The sequence below is a fragment of the Symphalangus syndactylus genome, chromosome 24, assembly GCF_028878055.3.
Source record: "Symphalangus syndactylus isolate Jambi chromosome 24, NHGRI_mSymSyn1-v2.1_pri, whole genome shotgun sequence".
Lineage (NCBI taxonomy): Eukaryota > Metazoa > Chordata > Mammalia > Primates > Hylobatidae > Symphalangus > Symphalangus syndactylus.
The window spans coordinates 9,127,285-9,151,469 of NC_072446.2; the positions used below are offsets into that span (position 1 = coordinate 9,127,285).

The 24,185-nt window shown below is 61.8% G+C and overlaps 2 protein-coding genes across 15 annotated transcripts in view; one reads left to right on the forward strand and one right to left on the reverse strand.

Annotated features, from left to right (window-relative positions):
• KCNQ2 (potassium voltage-gated channel subfamily Q member 2) overlaps positions 1–24,185 on the forward strand; it is a 68,023-nt gene that overhangs the window by 5,469 nt on the left and 38,369 nt on the right. For all 14 annotated transcript variants that reach the window (XM_055265290.2, XM_055265292.2, XM_055265294.2 and 11 more), the window contains exons 2-4: positions 20,753–20,843; positions 21,994–22,120; positions 22,523–22,698. In XM_055265290.2, the coding sequence (XP_055121265.2) occupies positions 20,753–20,843; positions 21,994–22,120; positions 22,523–22,698 (394 nt within the window). The remainder of the gene's footprint in view (positions 1–20,752; positions 20,844–21,993; positions 22,121–22,522; positions 22,699–24,185) is intronic.
• On the reverse strand, positions 9,984–11,653 carry LOC134735903 (uncharacterized). Its single transcript, XM_063634034.1, has 3 exons — positions 11,516–11,653; positions 10,803–11,290; positions 9,984–10,494 (listed from the first exon to the last, which is right to left on the reverse strand). The coding sequence occupies exons 1-3, from the start codon at positions 11,651–11,653 to the stop codon at positions 10,263–10,265; spliced, it is 858 nt and encodes a 285-aa protein (XP_063490104.1). The 3' UTR covers positions 9,984–10,262.

The following is a 24,185-nucleotide window of genomic DNA, read 5'->3' on the forward strand; positions in this document are numbered from 1 at the left end:
GAAGCTGCTTCCAATGTGGGGAGATGAATCTGCTACACAGAGTGGGTTCCCTTCTAGGAAAATGGGCAAGTCTGGAGGACCAAGGGGGACCTGTGGGGGCCTTGAATCTGGGGAGAAGGGATATGGGACCGCTGAGCTGCCTTGCCCAGAGGCTGGGGAGGGGCAGCCTGTGCCCTGGGCCCTCCGAGTGTCCACTGGCCGCTGGGCCAGGCCGTGTCCTGTTAAAGGCTCAGGCGGGAGCAGTGTGCCCGTTTTGGGAGGATGGGGGGCCAGGATGGTGGGGTGATGCCTGCGATGTCCCCCGGGAGAGACCTTAGCCATGTGTCCGACATCTTGTCATCACAGACAGAGCCCAAGCGTGTTACCTCATGGGGGGCTATTTTCCAGTGTGCATGCCGGGCAGCTCTGAGACGGGAAACTGCGCGTGTGTGGGCTGTCCGTGGACACAGCCCCGCTCCCCTCTGTGCTTCCGCCCATGTAAGATGTGCTCCTGTGTGGCCGTGACCTGTGAAGACCGAGGGCCCTTCGTGACCTGTGGGGTGTGAGGCTCCGGGAGGGCAGGGCTGGGGCTCTGGCTGGGGTCTTGTCCTGAGACGGGCCAGCGTGGGGATCCTAGACCCGAGTTTCCTTGTCTGCGTGGTGGGGGTAACCGTTTTGCATCTGTGTCACGTGATTGCCGCCGGGATTCAACCCGTGAGTCACTCCATGCGACGCCTGATGCGTGCGATGTTCACCAAGCTTGTAGCTGTCGTTGCCGTGACCGTGAGGCTCGTTCAGCAGAGTGAAAGGCCTCACCCCGGACGGAGCGTGGAGGCCAGGAGGGAGGATGGCTGGCCGGTCGGGGACGGTGTTGCTCTGCCCCTCCGGCCAATTCTCAGTCCCATTGGTCAGTGGCTGGGCCGTGACGGAGAGGCCTGCGCTGCTGTTGAGGGCCGGGTGGTGGGTTGAAGCGCGGGGCCCAGGCTCGAGTGTCGGAAGCTTGCCTGTTTGTCGTGTGGGACCGGCCACGGTGATGCCGGCTGTGTACCTGGAACGAAGGTGCCTGCCCTGTGTGTGCCGGGTGTTTGGGGGATTGTGTTCCTGTTTGTGGCTTCCAGCATGTTCCCAGCATCCTGAGGGTTGACGCTTGGAGGACAGGAATGATCTTTGGCTTGAAAAACCGCTGTGGGCAGGTTTTACCAGTGAACCCCTAAAGCTGTGAAAGAGCTGCAGTGCAAGCTTCTAGTTTCCACGCGGACCGCACCGGAGAACCCGCCGGGACGCCTCGGGACCGACACGGCCCAGCGATGAGGCCGCCTTTAGCATGGAGCATCGAGCGGAAACGGCGGTGCCCGGAACGCGGATGCCCTTTGCAGGGCTGGAGCTCGGCTCTGCCTTCCGACAACACTCGGCTGACAGCTCTGGGAGTCTCAAAACGGCGCCTTTGTTGAGGGGAGGCCCTGGACATGCTCAGAGGAGGAAGTGCGTCTTGCGTAGGATGGGCAGCACCTGCTCAACACGCCTAACAGATCCAAGGTCGAAGGAGGAGGGGCCTGCAGATCTGAGCTTGTCCCCAAGGAACTCTCTGGAAAGGGCTCCCGCTGGCCCCTGCGTGCGATCCCTACGCTCACCAGCCCGTGTGCCGAGCTTTCTCTGTTGCTTTCGGAGTGGGTTCTGGTTCCTGCCTCCCTGGTGGGCTCTGAGTGGCAGGGCCCTGCCGACCGCTGGCCTCAGCAGCGGGTGATAGAGTGTGGGCCCGGCAGGACGAGGCTCTGTCCTTGATGGCTCCTGGGTGAGGGGGGTGTGAGGGAGGCGGCCAGCGCAAGGCGGATGGGCCCTGAGAAGCCCGTCTGTTTCCCCTTTAGCCTGAGAAAGCTGTACCCTCAGAGCTGGAAGAGGGAGTGGCTCAGGACGCTGCTTAGCAAATGGATTGGTCTGGAGTCTGGGAAATGGAGGGTTAGACTTTTTGTTGTCTGAAGCTGGGATGGGTCGTGCTTTTAATTCGTCCAGGAGGACATGGGGCTGAAGAGCTCTCTGCTCTTGTGGGCCCTGATGGGGGTGCTCTGAGGTCTGGCAGGACACAGAGCTGCCGGGACGGCCTCAGCCCCAAACCCGTGCCTGCCGCTTCCTGGGGGCCAGGCCAGAGGTTTCCCAGTGAGAGCTTTGGGGTTGATATTTCCAGGAGAAGAAGGCACTTCTGAAACAGCGCACCCTTGGTGAGCTTGTATGGCTCTTCTTTCTCTGTAACTTGATCTGAGTTGTCTCATTGAGTGTTCTGGGGTTGTGGGCATCTGGAGCCCATGGAAAGGATGGGACTGGGGGGCACATGGGGGAGACGCCCCTGCCAAGGGCAGGGGAGCCCCCCTCAGTCCCACCAGGGAGAGTCTGTGCGCGGGGCTGTGGTTGATTGGCTGGCACGTTTGAACGCGGATCAGTGTGCCACTTGTTTCTAAGTCAGCAGGGCCCCTGCCCCCACACACTGAGTGGCTGGATTCTGGGAGCCCTTTCCTGTGGAGAGTGGAGCTGGAGTGTGGGGTGCAGGGCCATGGCCCTGTTCCAGTGTCGGGGAGCCAGCGTGCAGGTGCTTCCTCCTGTTAGCAGTGGGCCTGTGCTGTGCTCCCTGTGGGGTTAGGCGGCCCCGGTGGGGGCTTCAGTCTTGAAAGGGGCTCATAGCTCTGGGGTGCAGGCTGTCGTGCGTGGGGGTGTCACACGCGGGTCCCCAGGATGATGTGTGGTGGAGGACGGGGCAATGTGAGCCCTCCACAGAGCTTCACGTCCCTTCTGTCATCTAAACCACAGACCCCGTGCCAGGTGAGGGGCTGGGGTGGGTGAGGCTAAGGTACCTGCCTGAGGCCTCGGGGCACTTGGCAGCCCCTCCACCCCCACAGGAGACATCGGCTCGAGTGGAGAGGCCAGCCTCTGAGAAGGCGTCTTCCTGGCCACCAGCTGCCCAGAGCTCCCAGCTCAGTGTGAGCAGCTTGTGCTGGCCCCAGACAGGGGATGCTGGGCAGCCTCTCGCAGAGGAAGTGGTGGTTTTCGGACAGTGGCTGCTTCGCTTTGGGGATAAGGATGTTTTCCAGACGTGCTCTGGAACTGACATTAGGCTCTGCTGCCTACCCAGCTTGAATAGAATTAGGTCTTTAATTTTTTTGGGTTGCTGGGAATGGCTTTGTGGATGCACAGGAGAGCAGTGGTTGCTCCAGGAAGTCCGGCGGGGAGTTGGACGAACACTCAGAGCCTCCCATTCCTGAATCATCTCAGTGGGGGCGGACGGGCAGTTCCTGGGGGTGTGGCAGGGGCTGGGCTCCAGGCTGCCTGGCCTGCAGGGAGCTTCCTTCTAGATTCTTCCTCTGTATCCGTGGCATGGAGGCGTCTGCTGCCTCTGCCTGCCCCCGCCTCGTCCTCCAGGTCTTCTCTATTCTGTTCCTCCCCATGGAACCCTTACCCTTGGACCTAAGCTGAATACCTGAGAACTTTCGAGCTTGCTTTTCTGTTTAGGTTTGGAAAAAACATGGGAAGGGTGAGTGGGAGCCAAAGGCCAGTTTCTGCCTGGCTCCCCGTCCTGGGAGGAGGTGGGGAGAAGCCTCGGGCAGGGATGAGAGGTTGGGATGCCTGCCCTGAGGGGCTGTGGGCGGGGGGCCAGAGGCACCTGGTTAATGTGTTTCTGCCCCTGTGTGCGGGTGCAGGGTTCTAAGCTGGGACTCAGGGTGCAGAGGGCACATGTGTGGGACTTTAAAGTTTGTCTGTCTTGGAGGCTGAGCCCCGGGGAAGGGCAGCAGCACTCTGCTGGCTGGGCTTCCTTCTCCTGGAGGATGGCGGTCAGGGAAGCAGGGATATCAGGGAGCGCCACCCCAGGACGGAGCAGGAGGCAGCCTGGAGTCCCCTTTGTAGACCAGACAGGGCCAGGCAGGGCCTGATGTGCGTATTCTGTTATTTATTTTAAGCGTAGGGGTCTCACTCTGTGGCCCAGGCTGAGTGCAGTGGTGTGATTGTAGCTCACTGCAGCCTGGAACTCCTGGGCCTGAGCGATCCTCCTGCCTTGACCTCCTGAGTAGCTGGGAGATGACCCCCTTCTTACCCGTTCTTCCAGAATAGGTCAAATTCACATGACATGCACACACACACACACATAACATGCACACACACACACACACAGAGAAAAGACACCCACGGAAACCCTGGAATATACAAAATGATGTCCAGCCAGTATGATTTGCCCCCTCTGCACTGCCCCATCTCTGCACCGGGTCAGCCATGGCCTCTCTCCTGGAGCCATTCTCTGTATGCGTGCCACGGTACAGCACATGTGTGTCTGTGTGTGTTCACTCCACCGCGGTACAGCACATGTGTGTCTGTGTGTGTTCACTCCTTATCACACGTGTGGAATCACTCCGTGTCCTGCCTTGTGCGTGTGGCCCCCTCTCCCTGCGTGTCCCCCTCTAGGCTCCGTCGGGCGCTCACGACTTCTCTGACCAGTTTGCAGCGATGGACCTTGAAGCAGGTGCTAGGACTTTGCCGCTGCAGACGGTGCTGCATGGGGCTCCGTGCACATCTTCACACAAGGTGCAGGTCTGCAGGATGAATTCCTGGAAGCTTCCTGGTGGCTGTAAAAATGTTCTCTTCCCAAAGGACCAAATATGTAGAGAAGTTTAACGCTCACTTTTCCTGTCATTGAAAAGTTACATTTTTGTGGAAAGCCGTCCAGGCTGGAGACAGAAGGTGTGTGCAGGGAAAGGAGGCTCTGGGGCCCCACTCTAGGCTGCCTGCTGCTCAGGTGGTTGATGTGGGGGCAGATGCCCTGTTCCCTGGGGTAGGTGCCATCCCCTCCCTGCTGCCTGGGGTAGGTGCAGCCTCCTCCCTGCTGCCTGGGGTAGGTGATATCTCTGCCGTCCTACCTGGTTAGGCGCTGGGGCCACTCTTGAGGATGGGGGAGGAAGGCCGGCCCCGGTGCTGGCCATGGTCCTGACCAAGAGCTGCAGTTGTGGCCAGAGGGTCCCTTTGTGTGATTCTTGTTTGGCATCCGCCCAGGCCATAGAGTCAGGGGCTTGACTCCCCTCTGGGCAGCTATGGGGAAGGGGCTGGTGTTTGGGAGGTGCCCAAGGAATGATCGGGGCGGGGGTGGCTGCTGGGGCAAGGTACACGGCCGGCTTCTCTCCTTTACAATTAGCACTGAGCCGGCTTATCTGAGACCGTCCCTTCTCACAGGTGCCATTTAATTAGCCAAGGGCTCAGTTAAGATCACGTGAAGAAAGTGAGGGGGCCTTGGCCTGAGCGGCGGGTGGACAGGGCTGCGTCTGTCAGGGCGAGGGGTCTGGCGACCCCTGCCGCCGTCGTTTCTTAAATAAACGTTTGGTCGTGGCTTATTTTCTTCTGACTACAAAGTAAGCACATTCACCGCAGGAGACTGGGAAAGTGGAAAACAGGGAAGGACGTTTGCTCTTCCTGGTTTCTTTCCAGATGTCTGTGCCCACCTGTGCGTTTCTAAACAGAGTAGGATTCAGGCAGTCCCCGTCCCTCTGCGGTGTTAACGGCATACGGTCCACACTTCTCATGGGCAAGATGAGTCTCACATCCCAGGTAGTCAGCCTGTCTCTGACCTGGGGCTGCCACGGCACCTGTCCAGCTGCCTGTGGACACGGATGACGGCAGAGTCCCTGTGTTGTGTGGTGTCCCTGCGTGGATGTCAACACCACGGCTGTCCTGGGGACGTGTCCACGTGAGGCTTGGGGAATCCACATGTGTCCCATCCAGGGCTGTCCTGCAGGCTCCGGCTCTGCCTGAATGTGATTAGGTGATGAGGCTACCCTGGCCGGGAAGGCTGGTGAGGGGAGTGGGAGGACCCAGGCTGGCCCAGGAGGGGCATGTGTTGGAACGAGGTTCTTTCTGTGGGGTGAGCCCTCCGTCGCCGGAGGTGTGCAAGTGGAGGCCGAGAGAGAGCACTCACTAGGACGTTTGTAGGGGGCCAGGGCCTGGAGCTGTGAGCCGTGGACCAGCTGAGGGCACTGGCCTGCTTGGGAGGGGGTTAGGCGTGGCTGTCTCGGGGGGGCTGTGGGAGGGAAGGCCTGCTGGGAGCCTCAGTCAGGAGCGCCACTGTTGGGGTGCCCTCAGCACCTGAATGGGTTTTGGGTGGGGCTAACAGGCAGCTTGAGCCCACGAAGGGAGTGTGGGATGTCTCAGGAGGAGCCCCCTTGTTGAGGGTAAGGGGAGCCCCTCTCCACCCCAGCTGCCCTGGAACCTCATGAAGCCTTTGCTCCCCGAAGCTGCCAAGGGCTTGGGCAGGGCCAGGGAGGGACCTGCAGGGTCAGGAGCCCAGGCTGAGCAGGGGTCCCCAAAGGTGCTGGAGATGGGGGTGTCCATGACAGGGAAGCTCCGGGGTTCGGGTTTGGGGAGGAGTAGGCTGGGCTGGGAGGGGGACACTGGCCAGGGCCGGAGCCAAGCTTCAGCCACAGAAGAAGGGGCGATTCCACAGCTCACAAGGTCCCCGGGCGCCGTCTGCTCCCTGTAGTGTAAACGCACCTGTCCACATTCCAGCTTTCCTACCGGGACGACAGCGCCGTGGACTGGAGGAGTCTGGAGGGGACAAGATGTGGTGAGCGTTAGCTCTGCCCACCCAAAGCTGTCCTATTCAGAGAGAAACCGAGGCACAGGTGGGAGGACACCCTGGGCACAGAGCCACTGATGGGCAGGCAGGTTGCCTGCGTGCGCTTGCTGTCCCAGACCTTGACAACACGGTTTATCCTAACATACAGATAGCATTTTTTTTTTTTTTTTGAGACGGAGTCTCGCTCTTTCACCCAGGCTGGAGTGCAGTGGCACGATCTCGGCTCACTGCAGGCTCCGCCCCCCGGGGTTCACGCCATTCTCCTGCCTCAGCCTTCCGCGTAGCTGGGACTACAGGCGCCCGCCACCTGGCCCGGCTAATTTTTTGTATTTTTAGTAGAGACGGGGTTTCACCCTGTTAGCCAGGATGGTCTCGATCTCCTGACCTCGTGATCCGCCCGCCTCGGCCTCCCAAAGTGCTGGGATTACAGGCGTGAGCCACTGCGCCCGGCCATACAGATAGCATTTTAAAGTGAGTAATTCTGAGGCGTTTGGAGTGGAGGATTTAGTGATGATCTGCTGCCACCAGCCCTATTTGAAAACTTGTCACCCCATGCGGACATTCTTGCCCGCTGCCATCGTGCACCCCGCCCTGTCCCCGGCAGTTGCTGGTCTCCTTCCTGTTTCTGTGATGTGCCTGTTATTTTATTTTACTTATTTATTTTTGAGGCACAGTCTCTTTTCGCCCAGGCTGGAGTGCAGTGTCTCAGTCACAGCTCACTGCAGCCTGGACCTCCTGGACTCGGGCCATCCTCCCGACCTCCATCTCCCGAGTCGCTGGGACTGCAGGTGCCCCACCACATCTGGCTAACTTAAATCATTTGTAGAGATGGGGTCTCACTATGTTACCCAGGCTGGTCTCGAACTCCTAGGCCCAAGCTATTCTCCTGCCTCGGCCTCGCCAAGCTCTGGGAGTATGGGCGTGGCCACCGCGCCCAGCCTGTTTGTTTCGGATGTTTCACGTAAGTGGAGTTGTTGTCGTGGTGCCGTTTTGTGCCTGGCTCTCCTTGCCGAGCCTGCCCTCAGGTCCTCCGTGTTTAGGGTACTCCTTCATCCTCCCTGTGTTTGGGGGCCGCTGCCTCATCCTTCCTGTGGCCGCAGGGATGGACCTTAGTTTATCTACCCACCCACCCACTGGATGTTGGGCTGCGTCCGCCGTGAGGCTGCTGTGGACACGCAGTGAGTGTCTCTGGACACGTCATTCCTCTTGGGACGAAGCCTGCGTCACGTGTGGCCAGGTGCCCTGGGTGGGCCGTGCCCGCCTCATCTCAGCCCTCCAGACCCACACAGGCCCCCTCCTGGGGCCCTCGCCTTGCTCTTCCCGCTGTGCGGAAGATGGTGCGGTGGCGCCCGAGTGTGGGCCCCAGGCCCAGCTGCCAGCCCGGGCTCTTGAGCGGGTTCAGCTTGGCCAGGGCGGGGTCTCGGCTGCCGCCTGCCTGGATGTGGGGTGACCCTTCCGTGCAGGTTCTGGGCTGGGCACTTGGGGCCACTGTGAGCAGAAGATGTGGGGTCCTGCCTCCGGGAGAGTGAGCAGACCCCTGCCCTGGGAAGACAGTGCTCGGTCGGGCTCAGGGCCCTGGAGAGAATACACCAGAGAGAGTTGGGGGCTGCCCGGGGAAGGGAGGGTCGGGCAGTCTCTCAGAGAAAGTGACCTGAGATTGAAGCCTGGGGGATGAGGCGGCGGCCCTGGGACCTACGAGTAGGAGAGGATTCCAGGCAGCAGGAAGTGCACGTGCAAAGGCCCTGGGGCAGGGAGGGCGTTTGCTGAGGGCAGGAGGGGAGAAGGGTGGATGGGTCGCATGGGATCCACCATGAGGCACTGCAGTGGCCTCGAGGGCCGGGCTGGGGCGGGGTCTGTTCTCAGGGCCTGGGGCTCGCTTATGCCGGCCGCCATTCCCACCCAGCTTCTCCGCATGCTTCTGGGATTGAAGTGGCTGGTACAGGGACGCTTCTCTGCGGGCTCAGTGGGTTGGAACGGGGCAGTGGAGAGTGGGCAGCCAGGGCATGCTGGGAGGAAGAGCAAAGTCCAGGGGACCCCAGGCCAGGGGCTGTGAGCCCAGGGAGGTTGCGGGGTCGGGGAGGGAGGGCCAGGACCTCTGCATGGGGCTGGGTTGGGCACTTTGGCCAGCCCTGCTTAGTGTACCTGCTGGGTCTCCATCCAGCACCTGTGGTCTGGGTGGGACAGGTGACTAATGGAGAACAAATGAGCCCTGTGACACTTCTGTCTCCAGGGACCTTGAGCAGGCGCTGCTAAGTCACGAGGCAGTGCCCAGGGAGCTGATTTCACCACGTGCTGAGCCAGCGGGTTTCCTTCCAGGGCCTGGGAGTCCGCCCACAGCTGCAGCTCCCAGAGCCCCTGGGGTGCATGGCAGACGCCCCCTCTTTCTGGGCTGGGGCGAAGGCCCTGGAAGGACCCGTGGTTGCTGCAGCAATGCTGGGGCTGGGGGGGGGTGGTCCCTGTGAGCCTTGGGCATCTGCTGCGGGAGTGATTAGGGAGCAACGTGCAGGTGCGCAGGACCCCCGTCTCCAGCTCCTCTGCTCCCGTTCCCGAGGGAGCCGCAGCTGGCTGAAGGAAGTGGCCATCCTGGGGCCGTGGTCAGTGTGGGGCATCGAGAGCCCCCTGAGAGCGCCTCCCTGCCCAGGATGTTGGAAGGAGGCTGTAGGTGCCAGCTGGGCACAGGTGGGCACAGGCAGGCTTAGCCCGTTTGGAGGCCGTGAGCAGCAGGCCAGCAGCTGGGCCTTCTGATGGCCTGAGACTTCCTGACCTGTGTCCTGTCAGGGTCCAATTGAGCACCCAGTGTTTGGGAGGCTTGGTCCCACCTGGGCCACCTCCCATCCCTGCCCCATGGCCTTAGGCTCAGGTGGGTGCTGCCGCAAGCTCCGAATGAGGGTGGACTCTGGCCTGGCAGGTACAAGCCACGCAGTGCTCAGCGTGGGGCGGCTCCACGCGAGAGGTCTCTGTGTGCAGCTCTGCAGGAGCATGGCCCGTGTCCCCTCCAGCCCCGGAGGTCTGCGGTGATCCATCACGCTTGGTTCATGCCTGGTTCACGCCTGGACTCTGTCAGCAGCGCCCGTGCCCGTCACTTCCGAGGTGGGAGGTGGCGTGGGTCCTGGAAACAGAGCAGTTCATTAGATGGTGAAATTAGATTCCAGGTTGCAGCGCAGCGGCCGCCTAATGGACGAGGCGAGTGGGGTCCCCAGGGAGGCTCGAGCCGTCCTGGACCTGGTGCCTGCTCCGGCCTCACGCTGGCTTCCTGCTCAGCCCCGGGGAGGTGCAGCCTCATCAGCATGGACTTTATTCTGGACAGGGAATTTCTGCCTGAGGAGGCTGCATGGGACCCCCCAGGACCCCCTGCAGTGGGAGAGCGGGGCGTGGTGGGGGCTGTGCAGCCAGCCTGCTCCAGCCAGTCTGCTCGTGGGCCTCTGAGAGTCTCGTTAGAGCCTCTGTTTTCCCAACTGTGCAATGGGCACGTGAGGGTCTTCCTGACTGTAGGGCTGCTTCCCTCCTGGCAGGTCGTGGGTGTGCTGAGAAGCTTAGCCCGTGGGGCTGGGGGTGGGGTCTTGATGTCGGGCCCCTCCTGACCCAACCCGGCTCTGTCTGTGGCAGGGGATGAGGGTGGCAGTGAGGCGGCGACGCCTCCCCTCCTGCCCGCCCATCCTTCCCGTGTTCCGTTTTCATTTAACTAAATACGCAAGATGAAATGAACAGCCCGGGCCAAGTTGGAGTCAGCCTCTGGGGACGGGGCCTGACCAGAGGATCCAGGGTCACAGAGCGAGGGGGCTGGCTGTGGGACTGACCTCCGGGGACCCTGACCCCTCCTGCGGCGAGTCCTCGTCCCCAAGTGCATGAAGCGAGTGAGGAGCGGGGGCGGCGCCTGTGTCCTGCTTTCCCGGAAGAGAAATATCCCCTTCAACCTCCCAGAAAAGAAGCATCCCCTTCAACCTCCCAGAGGAGAAATATCCCCTTCAACCTCCCAGAGGAGAAATAGCCCCTTCAACCTCCCAGAAAAGAAGCATCCCCTTCAACCTCCCAGAAAAGAAGCATCCCCTTCAACCTCCCAGAGGAGAAATATCCCCTTCAACCTCCCAGAGGAGAAATATCCCCTTCAACCTCCCAGAGGAGAAATAGCCCCTTCAACCTCCCAGAAGAGAAACATCCCCTTCAACCTCCCAGAAGAGAAACATCCCCTTCAACCTCCCAGAAGAGAAACATCCCCTTCAACCAGACTGGGGAGGAAGGCAGGGGAGACCCAGGAGCACAGGAGTCTCCCGGAGGTGGGGGGTCCGTGAATAGAGGAGTCTCCCTGAGGTGGGGGGTCCGTGAGCACAGGAGTCTCCCGGAGGTGGGGGGTCCGTGAGCGCGGGAGTCTCCCGGAGGTGGGGGGTCCGTGAGCGCGGGAGTCTCCCGGAGGTGGGGGGTCCGTGAGCGCGGGAGTCTCCCGGAGGTGGGGGGTCCGTGAGCGCGGGAGTCTCCCGGAGGTGGGGGGTCCGTGAACGCGGGAGTCTCCCGGAGGTGGGGGGTCCGTGAATAGAGGAGTCTCCCGGAGGTGGGGGGGTCCGTGAATAGAGGAGTCTCCCGGAGGTGGGGGGTCCGTGAGCACAGGAGTCTCCCGGAGGTGGGGGGTCCGTGAGCACAGGAGTCTCCCGGAGGTGGGGGGTCCGTGAGCACAGGAGTCTCCCGGAGGTGGGGGCCCGTGAGCACAGGAGTCTCCTGGAAGTGGGGGGTCCGTGAGCACAGGAGTCTCCCGGAAGTGGGGTGTCCGTGAGCGCAGGAGTCTCCTGGAGGTGGGGGCCCCGTGAGCAGTGGAGCTTCTGCATCTCAAGGCCTGAGGGTGCCAGCGGTGGGGGCCCCAGGACTGTGGTCCGGCCTTAACTGGGCGGTGGGGCCCCAGGACTGTGGTCTGGCCTTAACTGGGCACCCCTCTGGCCTGGTGACCCTTTGGTCCCTCCCACGGGCCCCTCCCTGCCCCAACTTCTCCTCTTTGCACTTGGGTCCCAGTTCCGAGGAGGGGACACCCCCCCGCTGTTCCACGCTCAGGCTGTGGCTGCATTCGGGGTGCCTGATCCCCGCCATGGCCTCTCTTGTGATCTGGGGCCGTCTGATGGGCACGGAGCTGGGCTGTGCGTCAGGGACGTGTGGTGAGCCCCAGCCGACGCCCGCGGTCCAGGTGTCCCCCTGCCTCTCTGCTCAGTCGTGGGTGCCAGGGCTCTGTGGGTCCTCCCCGCCCCCACCTTGACTCTTTCCCCGAATCTGGGGCTGGGGACCAGCTACTTGTCTCGTCTCCTTGGCAACGGCTGCCAGGGAAGCTCCTGAAGTTGAACCCATTATCACAATTAGCTTTGAAACCCTTTGTGTTGTAATTCTGGGCTGCAGAGAAGCTGCCCGGTCCTCCCACCGTCCTCCCATCGTCCTCCCGCCGTCCTCCCCTCATCCTCCCGTAGGAAGTCTCTTCTTTCTTTCCCTGCAGACTTGGCCGCTGCCTGGGCAGGAGGGGACGGGCAGCCCTTGCCGAGCCAGTGAGACCCCAGCTGAGTGCCCTGCGGTGGGCTGTGTTCCCCAGCTTAGTGCAGGAGGGGCTGTACCCACACCGTGGGCCTGGGTCCGAGGTGGTGATGGCCCCGTCCCGGGAGGCCCCTGGTGGCTGGCCCTCAGGGAGTGTCCCACATCTGGACGCTCGTCGTGCCTGGGACCCTGAGGCCGCATGGGCAGGGAGTGGGTCCCAGTGTTCCCGGGGAGCCTCCTCTCCCGAGGCCTGGGGGATGCCATCAGGGGTCTCCTACCGCCCTCTCCCTCCCCTGGTTCGGAGGCAGAGGCCCTCACCCGCCTCAGTGAGCCTCAGTTTCCCCTTCTCTAAGATGGGCATGAGTGTGGATGTCTTGGGGACACCGCGGTGTGTGGGCGGAGGCCTGGAAGCCCCTGTGTCTTCCCCACCGTTCGGCTGACTGGACGGCTGGCCAGCGCGTTTGGGAACGATCTGCAGTTTGGAGGTTTCTTCCCTGGTCTGTCCCGGGGCCTGGAGCCACGGCCGAGGCACCGGGATCTTTGCGTCCCCCAGACGGGCCCAGACGCACCCCGTGCCGCCTCCTCCCTCCTCCGCGGCTCTTCTCGCGCGTCCGTCTCTCTGCCTCCTCTGCACCGGCCGCCCCCGGCAGCGCCATCTGTGCCATCTGTTCCAAAAACTTAAAAAACAAAACTCAGAGCTGTTGCCTGCACTTTCCGGGTGGGGCTGCGGCGGGAGGGGCAGTGGCTTCCTCCCTGCAGGGTCTGCGGGCTGGGGAGGCGGGGGCAGATGGGCGGAAGCTGAGCTGGAAGGAGCCGGAGCCTTCTGAGGGCCTGGCTGCGAGATTCATCTTCTCCCTGAATTCTGGCTTTATTCCTCCCGGTCCATGCCTGCTGGGAGGAGCCGCAGATCTCGGCCGCATCCAGGTGCATTCTGTCTCTGGGGTTTCTGGAATGCTCTGGGATGCCTGGTCGGAGCCACCTTAGGAAGCAGGCTGAATCCTGAACATTCGGGATCTGGGCCTCGTTCTTTTTTAATTTAGAGGAAGGTTCCGTGCAGCCCGAGGAGCTGCCTTCCTCGATGCGGCACCGAGGACTCAGAATTCGTCCGTGGGGCTGTCCTTGTCCCCACCCCACGCTGTTCTCAAGTGTGGTCAGCCTCATCCTCGGTGGGACGTGGATGCGCCTGCCCTTCTCTTTTTTTTTTTTTTTTTTTTTTGAGACGGAGTCTCGCTCTGTCACCCAGGCTGGAGTGCAGTGGCGCAGTCTCGGCTCACTGCAAGCTCCGCCTCCCGGGTTCACACCATTCTCCTGCCTCAGCCTCTCCGAGTAGCTGGGACTACAGGCGCCCGCCACCACGCCCGGCTAATTTTTTTGTATTTTTAGTAGAGACGGGGTTTCACCGTGGTCTCGATCTCCTGACCTCGTGATCCGCCCGCCTCGGCCTCCCAAAGTGCTGGGATTACAAGTGTGAGCCACCACGCCCGGCCGCGCCTGCCCTTCTCTCCAGGCCTCCCCACCTGCTCCTCCCTCTGCTGGGAAAGCCCTTCCCCTTCTCCCCTTGTGGCCAACTCCTCTGTACCCTGTAGCCCCCCTGCCCCTGTATACGCCTCCTCCGGGAAGCGCACAGGATTATGTGCGTGGCTCTGCTGGGCTGAGCTGGGTCCCTGAGCCCCTCCTGTGATGTGTGATGCCCTCTGTGTCCCCGCTGTGCCCCTCCTGCCTCCCAAGTCTCTGGGCTCCTGACTAGGAAGCCAGGGACCCCCCGTCCTCCCCTGCTCCCACCCCGCTGAGAGTCCAGAGAAAACCCCGTTAGGCAGACAGAGAATCGCCCGCAGAAGGCGCACGAGATGTCTGCGCATTTTTCCCAGGGCTCAGTTAATTGAAGAACTTGGCCAACAAGCACAGGAAATTAATCGCGGCTTGGAAATGGGACGTCCCTTGCGTGTGGTTTGTCTGCCTGGGCCTCAGCACCGCTGCCAGCGCCCCTGCCTGGAGCCGGGAGCTTCGGGGTCTGGGCGGAGGTCTCTGGGTCGCACACGTGGGAGGGGCCGAGTGCCCCCTGGCGACCGTGCCTCAGGGCCAGTGCCTTCGAGCTGGAAGCCGTGAGCCTGTGGGGGCGGGCGGAGGACCGCTGTCTCCTGGGGTGCCCAACACAGGACCTTCCTGGTGCTGCTGTGCTGATGTCCACTGCGGGGCGGCAGCTGGATAGGGCAGGGCCCGGCTGTGGCTTGTGGTCTTGGGGGTGGTGGGGAGGGGTGCAGCGTGGGGCAGGCGATGGCTCTTGGACCCGCCCAGCCTCCACACGCAGTGCTGCACTTCGAGCTTCTCATGCGGCCCTGGACCCTCCCCTCAGCCTGCAGGGACTCTTCTTCCTGGAAGCCCCCGCCCCAACCCCTGCCCCTGCAGCCGGAGCTCTGGCTGGCCTGTCGTCCGGGGCCGAGGTGTTCTGGCTGTCCTGTGTGGAGGTTCCTGGTTCCCACGAGGCGGGTCCTGGTGGGGCCTCTCTCTGTGGCTGCAGGCCGGCTGGTGGGGTCCTGGGCGGGTGTGTGGCCTGGACCTGCCCTGGAGCCGAGCTGCCGGCGAGAGACCTGGCTCTCCCCACCACTGCCCTTGAACATCAGTCAGGGTGTTCTGTGCCTGCACCGCTGAATCAGCCCGTTCCTGCTGCAGGCCCAGGCCTCTGGCCGAGGCCCCTGTGTCCTCTCCCAGCCCGTGATGCCCACTTTATGCATCCACTCAGCCGCGTCACGGTGCCCGGCTGGTGGCCACGCACCTGCCTCGATGCTGCTGTGCAGGGGTTTTCCGGCATGAACACTTAGCTCAGCGGACTTCAAGTGAAGCTAGTAACCCTCTGCCATGGGGGTGGGCCTCGTCCCAGCAGCTGAGGCCTTGAGAGCAAAGACTGAGGTTTCCGGAAGAAAAAGGATTTTCCTCAAGATGGCAACATGGAAGTCGTGCCGAGTTTCCAGCCTGCTGCCCTCAGCGCAGAGGCAGGCACTGGATTACAGCTTCTCAGTGGCGTGGGGCTGCGATGTCCTCAGGGGGTGTGTGGGGAGAATCTGAACTTGGGCTCACGCTAGAGATGCCGACAGTTTTCACATGAGATGCTTTAAAATGTGGCTTTGGCGCCTGTGCCTTCATGTTTGGTTTGGGTGCTCGGTGGCCAGAGCTTTCAAAGGCACAGTTTCTGCCACACTGCCTGTGGCTGCACAGTGCCAGGCCTCAGTTGGCTCTGGTGCTGGGATGGGCAGGTGGTGGGGCTGACCTTGGCCGGGCCGCCTGTGCCCGAAGCCTCCACCTCTGCTTCAGACCGCATGGTCCTGGGTGCTTCTGAAACATGGCCGTGGTCCTTCCTGGGGCAGATCTCGGGAGGACCACCCTGTGCCCCGCCTTCCCTGCCCTGGATGCCCTGGGCCGTGCAGCAGAGGCCGCTGCTGGGGAGTCGGAAGGCGGAGCTATGGGGACTGCGCCTGCCCAGGCCGGAGGACTCAGGCTGCCTGGACTTGGGGGTCTCTAGCGAGTGGGAGGGGGACTGCAGGGGGCCATGCCGGCCTCCCCACATCCAGAGGGTGTTCGTTGGGGAGATGACTGGGTCCGGACAGAGGGAAGCCGTGGGGGTGTCCGTTGTGAATCGAGCCTGGAACAGCACGGTCACCCTCTTGTTCTTGGCTGAAGGGAGCTTGCCCGAGGCCCCGGGTCCTGGAGGCACTTTGCACACAGGACGGGCTTGACACGAGGTCCACAGGGGTTTGTGTCTTTCCACAGGTCAGGCTTTTATTGATGCTGTTTCAATCACAAAAGCCACGAGCTATGTGGAGTTCCCAAGCAGGCAGTTTCTCCCTAGAGCTTCTGGGTCGTGCTGCGGTCACGGCCACTCCATGTTGGTCAGTGTTGCAGACCGTACATTGCCATGTGCTCATCTGGTCAAGTTCCACTTTCCACCCAAAGTCAGGTTTAACATCACGAGGAAAAAGACACAGGACAGAGGGTTAATACCAGCCCAGAGGCCTGGCCTGGGCAACTGTGAGACAGCGGCAGTGAAGACAGAGGCCTCCAGGGAGAACTGAGCATGGAGGACTGGCTTGTATGTGTCCTTATCTGGTTGGACTTGGTCTTCATTTTTCTATTTGTGTCTTTCTTTTTTTTTTTTTTGAGACAGAGTCTTGCTCTATCGCCTAGGCTGGAGTGCAGTGGCTTGGTCTCGGCTCACTGCAGCCTCTGCCTCCTGGGTTCAAGCGATTCTTTTGCCTCAGCCTTCCAAGTAGCTGGGATTACAGGCGCCCGCCACCAGGCCTGGCTAATTTTTGTATTTTTAGTAGAGACAGAGTTTCACCATATTGGCCAGGCTGGTTTTGAACTCCTGACCTCAAGTGATCTGCCCGCCTCGGCCTCCTCCCAAAGTGCTGATGCGTGAGCCACCATGCCCGGCCAGTTTTTCTTCTTCTTTTTTGTTTTTTGGTTCTTAAACAGACGTCTTATCTTTCTTGGTAGAGTGCCCCGTGAGACAAAATGGAGTATTTTTCTAAGATGGAGTTAGTTATGCCAAGGGCTCTCTGCACAGGTCTGCCCTCCCCTGCTTCCGAGCCCCCACAGCCCGGCTCCACAGACTCTGCCAGCTCTCACCTGGGCGCCTGCCACTCTTGTTCAACCTTGACCCCACCTGACCCTGAACCCACCTTGACCCTGTGTGACCTCTGGGCTAGGGATCTCCTGGCTTCCCCACCCCCAGCAGGTCTTCCCCCACCCCCAGCAGGTCTTCCCCCACCCCCAGCAGGTCTTCCCCCACCCCCAGCAGGTCTTCCCCCACCCCCAGCAGGTCTTCCCCCACTCCCAGCAGGTCTTCTGGGGCTCTACCCCCAGGGCTGACTGCAGCACACAGTGCTGCCTCAGGGAGTCCCGGCCTCCCACACCTGGGGCAGCCACAGGGCCCTGGGAGAGGCGGGCAGGCATCAGTGCTGCCTTATTCCTGGAAGCGTAAAACCACTTGGGGAGGGAGATCCAGCCCTGACCCCATATGTGGTGGCCTTGCTGGGCCTCTGCGGCCGCCCTAGTCCAGCATGTGTGCTGGGCCGTGACCTCTGGAAGGGCAGCCAGGGTTCCGTCTAGGTCCCTCTGGAGCAGCGCGAGGAGGGTTTGGGGCACTTCGTCCCTTTGGGTGAGGGAGGGGTGGGGGAGGAGTGGTGGGGGGGGTGTGGGGCCTGTAAGTGAGGGAGGGGTGGTGAGGCGGGGTGAGGGGGGTGCGGGGCCTGTAGGGGGCAGAGGCAGCGAGCTCCTGTGGTGGCGGGCGGGTTCCAGGGGCGCAGGCAGCGCAGGGCTGTGCACTGGGTGTGGGTGCAGGTGGTGGTACTGATGGTGCAGGACGGGGTCTGCTCTGAGCGCTGTGTGTCAGATGTGGGCACAATTATGTGCTCCAATTGCTGCCACCACCCAGTGGGCTGGTCCTGGTTTGGGGGCTCAGAGCCTGAGCCTGGGGTGATGGGGGCGCCGGGTTTGTGCCCGGATGGCCTGGCCCTGTCCTTCTGCCTCTGCGGCCGAAAGTCTGAGAAGTCTCCCTGCAGCCGCAGATGCTGGGGCTTCCCCCTTCCTTCTTCTCCCAGGAGCTCAGACGCTGGGGCTTCTCCCTCTTCTCCCGGGCCGTGGAGCTCGGCCTTTGGTGAGTCCCTCCTCTCTCTGCAGTGCTCCCCAGGGGCTGTCCCACAAGACAGTGAAGCTGTGAGCGGAGTGGGGTCTTCTTCCCACCAGGCACCACAGCCAGCGCTGACCCGTGCTCCTCAAACTCTCCAGGCACTGCGGCCAACGCTGACCTCTGCTCCCCAAACCCTCCAAACCCTCCAGGCACTGTGGCCAACGCTGACCTCTGCTCACTAAATAGCTCCGCACACCGAGGACTTGTTTTTTCCTTTTTGATCCGTGGCAGCTTGTGTCACAGTCGTGTGGCTTGTCTGCCCAGGGAGGAGCTGTGGGTCGGAGTAGCATGTGGCCACAGCATGGTGGAGTCAGGCGTGGGCTCAGAGCAGGGACACACCCATGTCCGTCAGCTGCTCATAGCCTGAAAGGCCAGGGTCTTTTATTTGCAAGGGGCAGAAAAGGAATCCAAAGTGTTGTAAGGAATGGAAGTCCAAGGGGCTTCAGGCACAGCTGGATCCAGGTGCTCACATTATGTGTCTTAAGGTCTCTTCTCCCATCCCTCGGTGCTGCCTTCCTCGTTGTGACCTCATCATCAGGCAGGTTTTCCTGTGCCCACCTGTCCTCCTGCCAGTGCCCCAGGCCTGTCTCCTCCTAGTTGACAACCTTTGTGGGAAGGGGGTGCCTTATTCCTGGTAGTTCCAGCAGAGGTTCTGGGGCCACCACTCACTGGCCATGGTTGGCCAGCCTCGATCCCATGGGCACCCCTGCACCCCCAGACTGGAAAGGAAATTGCAAGGCTGAGACAGGAGGGGTGGGTCTAGACAGGTGCTGTGATGCCCCGAAGCTCCGATGATGAGGGGGCGTGACCAGTCTGGAGAGGCCCTCCCCAGGATACCCGTGCCCGTGCTGTGCCCAGTGTCTTGGCCCAGTGTCTCGGCCCAGGAGGTCGGGGGAGCGTGTCCGGGCTGGAGGGACCCCCCAGGATGCCCATGCTTGTGCCCAGCGTCTCGGCCCAGCGCCCCAGCCCAGCATCTCAGCCCAGCGCTCCAGCCCAGCGCCCAGGCCCAGCAGGTCAGGGGTGGGCGTGTCCAGGCTGGAGAGACCCCCCAGGATGCCAATGCCTGTGGCCAGCGCCCCGGCCCAGCAGGTCAAGGGAGGCGTGTCCGGGCTGGAGGGATCCCCCAGGATGCCCGTGCCTGTGCCCAGCGTCTCAGCCCTGTGGGTCAGGGCGTCCAGGGAATATTTCCTCTGTGGGAGTGGGGAGAGGAGAGTGGGGACAGTGCCCGGAACTGAGGCTGGACTGTGGCACTGCTTCCGGAACAGAGAGAAGGAGATCCTGAGTGTGGGGAAATCTCCCTCCCTTGACACCCACCTGGATGTGGGCGCCGGGGAAGGGCTCGGGTTTGAGACACAGGAGGGCCCCACAGGCTCTGTGGCGGCCATGCGGTGCTGCCGGGTGTGCAAGGTGATGGCGAGTGTGAAGACAGCACAGGGGCGTGGACACGGGGAAGCGGCTGCTCTGTGACTCCGTCCCCGCTGGCTCCTGGTTCTGAGCACCGTTGGAATGAGAGGCAGCAACACGGTCACGGTGAAGGCGTCTCTCATATTGCCTGGAATGAGGGCGTGTCCCACGCACGGCCTCCTTTATGGCTGTGACGAAGGACCTGGACGTTGGACACGTCCCCTTCACATCCCAGAACACCTGCGAAAAATGTAAATGAGACAAAGCATTTGCTTCCTGCGAAGTGGGTTTCCCTCTGGTGTGCATTCAGTGACTTCAGCACGCGGGAGTTGGCTATCCTGCCAAAGCGGCGGCTCGAGACTCTGGGTGGCACAGCTTTGCTTCCAGGAAGAGCTGGGAGATCTTCTATGTCTCTTCTGGGCCTTGTTACAGCCACAAGCCGGGTTCCCACGGCAGGGTCTTTGGGGGCTAGTGGGCTCCTCCTGTCTGCAGCTTCCTGGGGTGGGCAAGGGAGCAAGTGTAGCAGTTGTGTGTATCAGAGGAGGATGCAGGGCTGAGAAAAAGTCATGCATTTGGGCCGAGCATGGTGGCTCACGCCTGTAATCCCAGCCCTTTGAGGGGCCGAGGCGGGAGGATCACTTGAGCCCAGGTGTTCGAGACCAGCCTGGCCAATATGATGAAACCCCATCTCCACTAAAAAATACAAAAATTAGCCTGGTGTGGTGGCGCGCGCCTGTGATCCCAGCAACTCTGGAGGCTGAGGCAGGAGGATTGCTTGAACCCGGGAGGTGGAGGTTGCAGTGAGCCAAGATCATGCCATTGCACTCCAGCCTGCGCGACAAGTGAAACTCTGTCTCAAAACAAAACAAAACAAAACAAACAAACAAAAAAACAAAACAAAAAAACCCACATGCATTTGGGGGAATTTTGGTGGGGCGTGAACTTGAGCATCTGAGGGGAAATTGAAGAAGGATCAGTGAGTGAGGTAATCGCGTGGGACGTGGATGGGAAGAGCAATCACGGTGGAAGTCACTGGCGGGAGGAGGTGCCTGCAACCCGGGAGGAAGGAGAAACTGAGCCTCCTGGCAGCCAGGATGAGGCCAGAAAGAAGGTGATCCGAGGAGCTCTTGTTGCTTGGCTCCGGATTTAACTGGCAGAGAGAAGCCCTCTGCGTTGGGGTCTGGAGGAGGTGGCCGAGAGTGAGGAGAAGGGAAGGCTGATCGGGTGCCTTCTGCCCCAGGGGTTTTGCTTGTTCCTGTGTTTGTAGCAGTTGATGGGCGGGCCTTGCTGTTCCCATTTGACTCTGAGAGTTTTGGAGTCGTTGCCAAAGGATGAGGCTGCCAGGCTGAAACCAGACAGAGGCGGCCGGGGCCAGAGTGGAGAGGGGGGTGCGTCCTGGAGGAGGCAGCTGCGCACGGTGCCTCTGTGGAGCTCGGGGTCCCGGGAGGTGGCTGTGGGGGTGCCCTCTGGCCCAAGTGGGCTCTGGTGGGGTGGGTGGGGAGTGGGGTCCTGCGTTCTGGAGACGCGGCCATGCTGGTGCCCTGCTGCGGCCTGGCTGAGCATGCGTTCCCTGCCCCCAGGTTCCTCCTGGTTTTCTCCTGCCTCGTGCTGTCTGTGTTTTCCACCATCAAGGAGTATGAGAAGAGCTCGGAGGGGGCCCTCTACATCCTGGTGAGCCCCGCGTGAGGGCGGGGGCTGGAAGGGCCCAGGAAGGAGCTGGAGCTGCCTGGGCGTCTGTCCTCCGTTCTGTTACTACAGGGCCTCTGACACCCCCGGCCCCAGCTCTGGCCATGTCTTTGTGCCCTGTCAGTTCCCACCTACCCCCAGCCCCACAGCCCGGGCTATGCCCCAGCCCCACCGTGGCTGTAACTCAGCCCTCACCTCACCCCTCCTGGTGACCTCACAGTGGCTGACAGCCCCGCCTCCATCGCTCCCACCCTGGGTGGGCCCACCCTCCCTTTCCCATCCCCACTTTATCTCTGGAGCTGGAGCTGTGGGGCGTCCCCAGCAGACGGCAGACGTGGGCGTCGGGGTGGGGGCTGTGACGCTTGCAGCAACCCTGTGCCAGGGCAGGGTGGGCACCATGGCAACGGGAGTGCAGTTCCTGTGTTGCTGTTGGTAACGAGGTGGGGGGCCCTCGAGGAGACTGGTCCCCATCCAAATGCACCTCCCTCTACTGCCCGCCCTGCTCCTCTGTCCTGGGGCTGCCCAAGGTCTGGGTGGAGACTGTGGCCCCCTTTGCAGTTACCTGGGGCCTTCCCTCAGCTCAGCCCTGGTGTGCACCCCCCAACTCAGGGCAGGTCCCCCACTGGCTCAGACAGGGTCCCCCAGCTCAGATAGAGTCCCCCAGCTCGGACAGGGCAGCTCCCCAACCAGCTCAGACAGGTGCCCCCCACAGCTCAGACAGGGTCCCCCAGCTCAGACAGGGGCCCCCAGCTCAGATAGAGTCCCCCCGGCTCGGACAGGGTCCCCCCGCTCGGACAGGGTCCCCCAGCTCGGACAGGGTCCCCCAGCTCAGACAGGGTTCCCTATCCCAGATAGAGCCCTCAGCTCAGACAGGGAGGTGGGGATGGTGGCCCCATGGTGTTCCTGCTCAGCTGTGTCCCCGGATGCAGGGCTTCCAGAGGGCCCAACCCTTCCTGCCCAGAAGCTGGAGAGGGTTGGGGGCCCTTTGGGGGTCAGTCAAAGCTTGCAGTTTCCATTGGGGGCCTCCTGCCCTGTGGCTTGGTCCCTGGGCCAGAACTGCCCCTGTGGGTGTCCAGGCTGGGCCCCCAGGCCCTCCCCCAGGCCTCGAGGTGGCCTCAGCTTTCCTCCCCTGCAGGAAATCGTGACTATCGTGGTGTTTGGCGTGGAGTACTTCGTGCGGATCTGGGCCGCAGGCTGCTGCTGCCGGTACCGTGGCTGGAGGGGGCGGCTCAAGTTTGCCCGGAAGCCGTTCTGTGTGATTGGTGAGGCCTGGTGGGGGTGGCATTGCTAGAATCAGGGCCAGGCACCCAGGGACGGACTTAGCCTTGGGGGGAGCTGGGGTGTCTGCGTGGGCCGGAGAGGCTGGGCAGGACTGGTTCCTTCTGGAAGTTTCTTTTCACCTGCTGACTTGGAGTCAGAGCCTGTGGTTAACTCGGCCCAAATGTCAGGAAGAGGGATGTGGCGCTGGGCTGCCCATCCTGGGCCCTACAGGCAGGGTGGACGATAGTAATGTCCTTCCTGGGGCCTGACAGAGCCCACACCAGGCACTGGGCACACACCTTCCCGCCCCTCTGCATATCCTCCTGGAACCCGGGGTGGGGGGTTTTCTCCAAGCGGGTGCAGGGGCGGCCCACCAGCTCACCAGCTCCACGCCCGCTTCGTAGACATCATGGTGCTCATCGCCTCCATCGCGGTGCTGGCCGCCGGCTCCCAGGGCAACGTCTTTGCCACATCTGCGCTCCGGAGCCTGCGCTTCCTGCAGATTCTGCGGATGATCCGCATGGACCGGCGGGGAGGCACCTGGAAGCTGCTGGGCTCTGTGGTCTATGCCCACAGCAAGGTGAGTCACGGCGCCGAGGCTGGCGGTGGGCGCCCCCAGCCAGCGAGGGTCCTGGCCCAGACTGGGCCCCACCACTGCCTGGGGTTTGCTCCGAGAGCCCTGGGTGGAGGGATGGAGGTCAGTGGTGGCTCTGGCTGGAGCCCATCAGGTGTGAACGAGCCTCCCTCCCCTTTCTTCTCGGTGCTTCTTCCCGTGACTTGGGCCATCTTTGTCATCTGTCTCCAGAAAGCTGCTTTTTCAAAAGGCCAGGCCAGGCCATTTCGGCCCCTGCCACCCCCACCTTCCTGCCGCGAACCCTTGGCTCTGTGGTTGGGTGTCTTCTTTCCTGGGTTTTTAGTGCCTGGATCAATACATCGTGCTAGTCACCTGCCTGCTGGTTGTTTAAGCTGCGGCTTGCGGCGGCCGCTGTCCGGGGGACCCGGAGAGTGGCTGTGGCCACACATGCTGAGTTCCAGGGGCCCCAGGCCCCCCAGTGACCGAGACCCCATCCTGCCAGACTGTGCTGTCCCTCCACCCTGGTCACGGGTGGGCTTATTTGCTCAAACGGCCCCCTCCCCATTTTCTTCCCTCTTGAGCCCTGGCAGGGTGGTGGCTTTGTCTGCAGAACAGGCAGGGGTCAGTCCCCGGTGGCGCCTCTCCCTCCCTGGACGCTGTGGGGGTTGAGTGCTGACTGCAGTGGGCACCCTTTTCACATCTGTGTCCTTATGCTCAGAGAGGGTGGGGGAGGGCCTCAGCAGTCCCAAGATTCTCCAGCCCTGCTGGCTGCCAGAATAGATGCTGCTGACCCTGGAGGACATGGTGGGCCGGCCATGCGAGCCACTGTTGCCCAGGCCAGGAGGCTCAGGGGAATGGGCTGCTGTAGCTAAGATGGTGAAGCCAGCAGCCTCTCCTGGTTCCCCTGTGCCAGCCCTGCCACCTACCCTGGCATGGAGCCTCTGCCGGCCTCAGGAGAGGGGTCCAGCCCCCATATCCCTGGACACAGAGCCCAAAGTGGGCTGGCTGGCGAGGCTGCAGTGCTCCTGGAGGCAGGTGGCAGATGGTGATGGTGATGTGATGATGGTGGTGGTGATGATGATGGTGATGGTGATGGTGGTGGTGATGATGGTGGTGATGGTGATGATGGTGATGGTGATGGTGGTGGTGATGATGGTGGTGATGGTGATGATGGTGGTGATGGTGATGATGGTGATGGTGGTGGTGATGGTGATGATGGTGGTGATGGTGATGATGATGGTGATGGTGGTGGTGATGATGGTGGTGATGGTGATGATGGTGGTGATGGTGATGATGGTGATGGTGATGGTGGTGGTGATGGTGATGGTGGTTGTGGTGATGGTGATGTGATGATGTGGTGATGGTGGTGATGGTGATGATGGTGATGATGGTGATGATGATGGTGGTGATGGTGATGGTGGTTGTGGTGATGGTGATATGATGATGTGGTGATGGTAGTGATGGTGGTGGTGATGATGGTGATGGTGGTGGTG

Excerpts from the sequence above, each read along its gene's own strand:
- LOC134735903 (XM_063634034.1), bottom strand. The coding sequence starts at position 11,653 with ATGGCGGGGATCAGGCACCCCGAATGCAGCCACAGCCTGAGCGTGGAA. Across the intron at positions 11,291-11,515 it reads CCCGTGGGAGGGACCAAAGG|GAGACTCCTGTGCTCACGGG; the intron begins GTCACCAGGCCA and ends CCCCACTTCCAG. Across the intron at positions 10,495-10,802 it reads CTGCCTTCCTCCCCAGTCTG|GTTGAAGGGGATATTTCTCT; the intron begins GTTGAAGGGGAT and ends CTTTTCTGGGAG.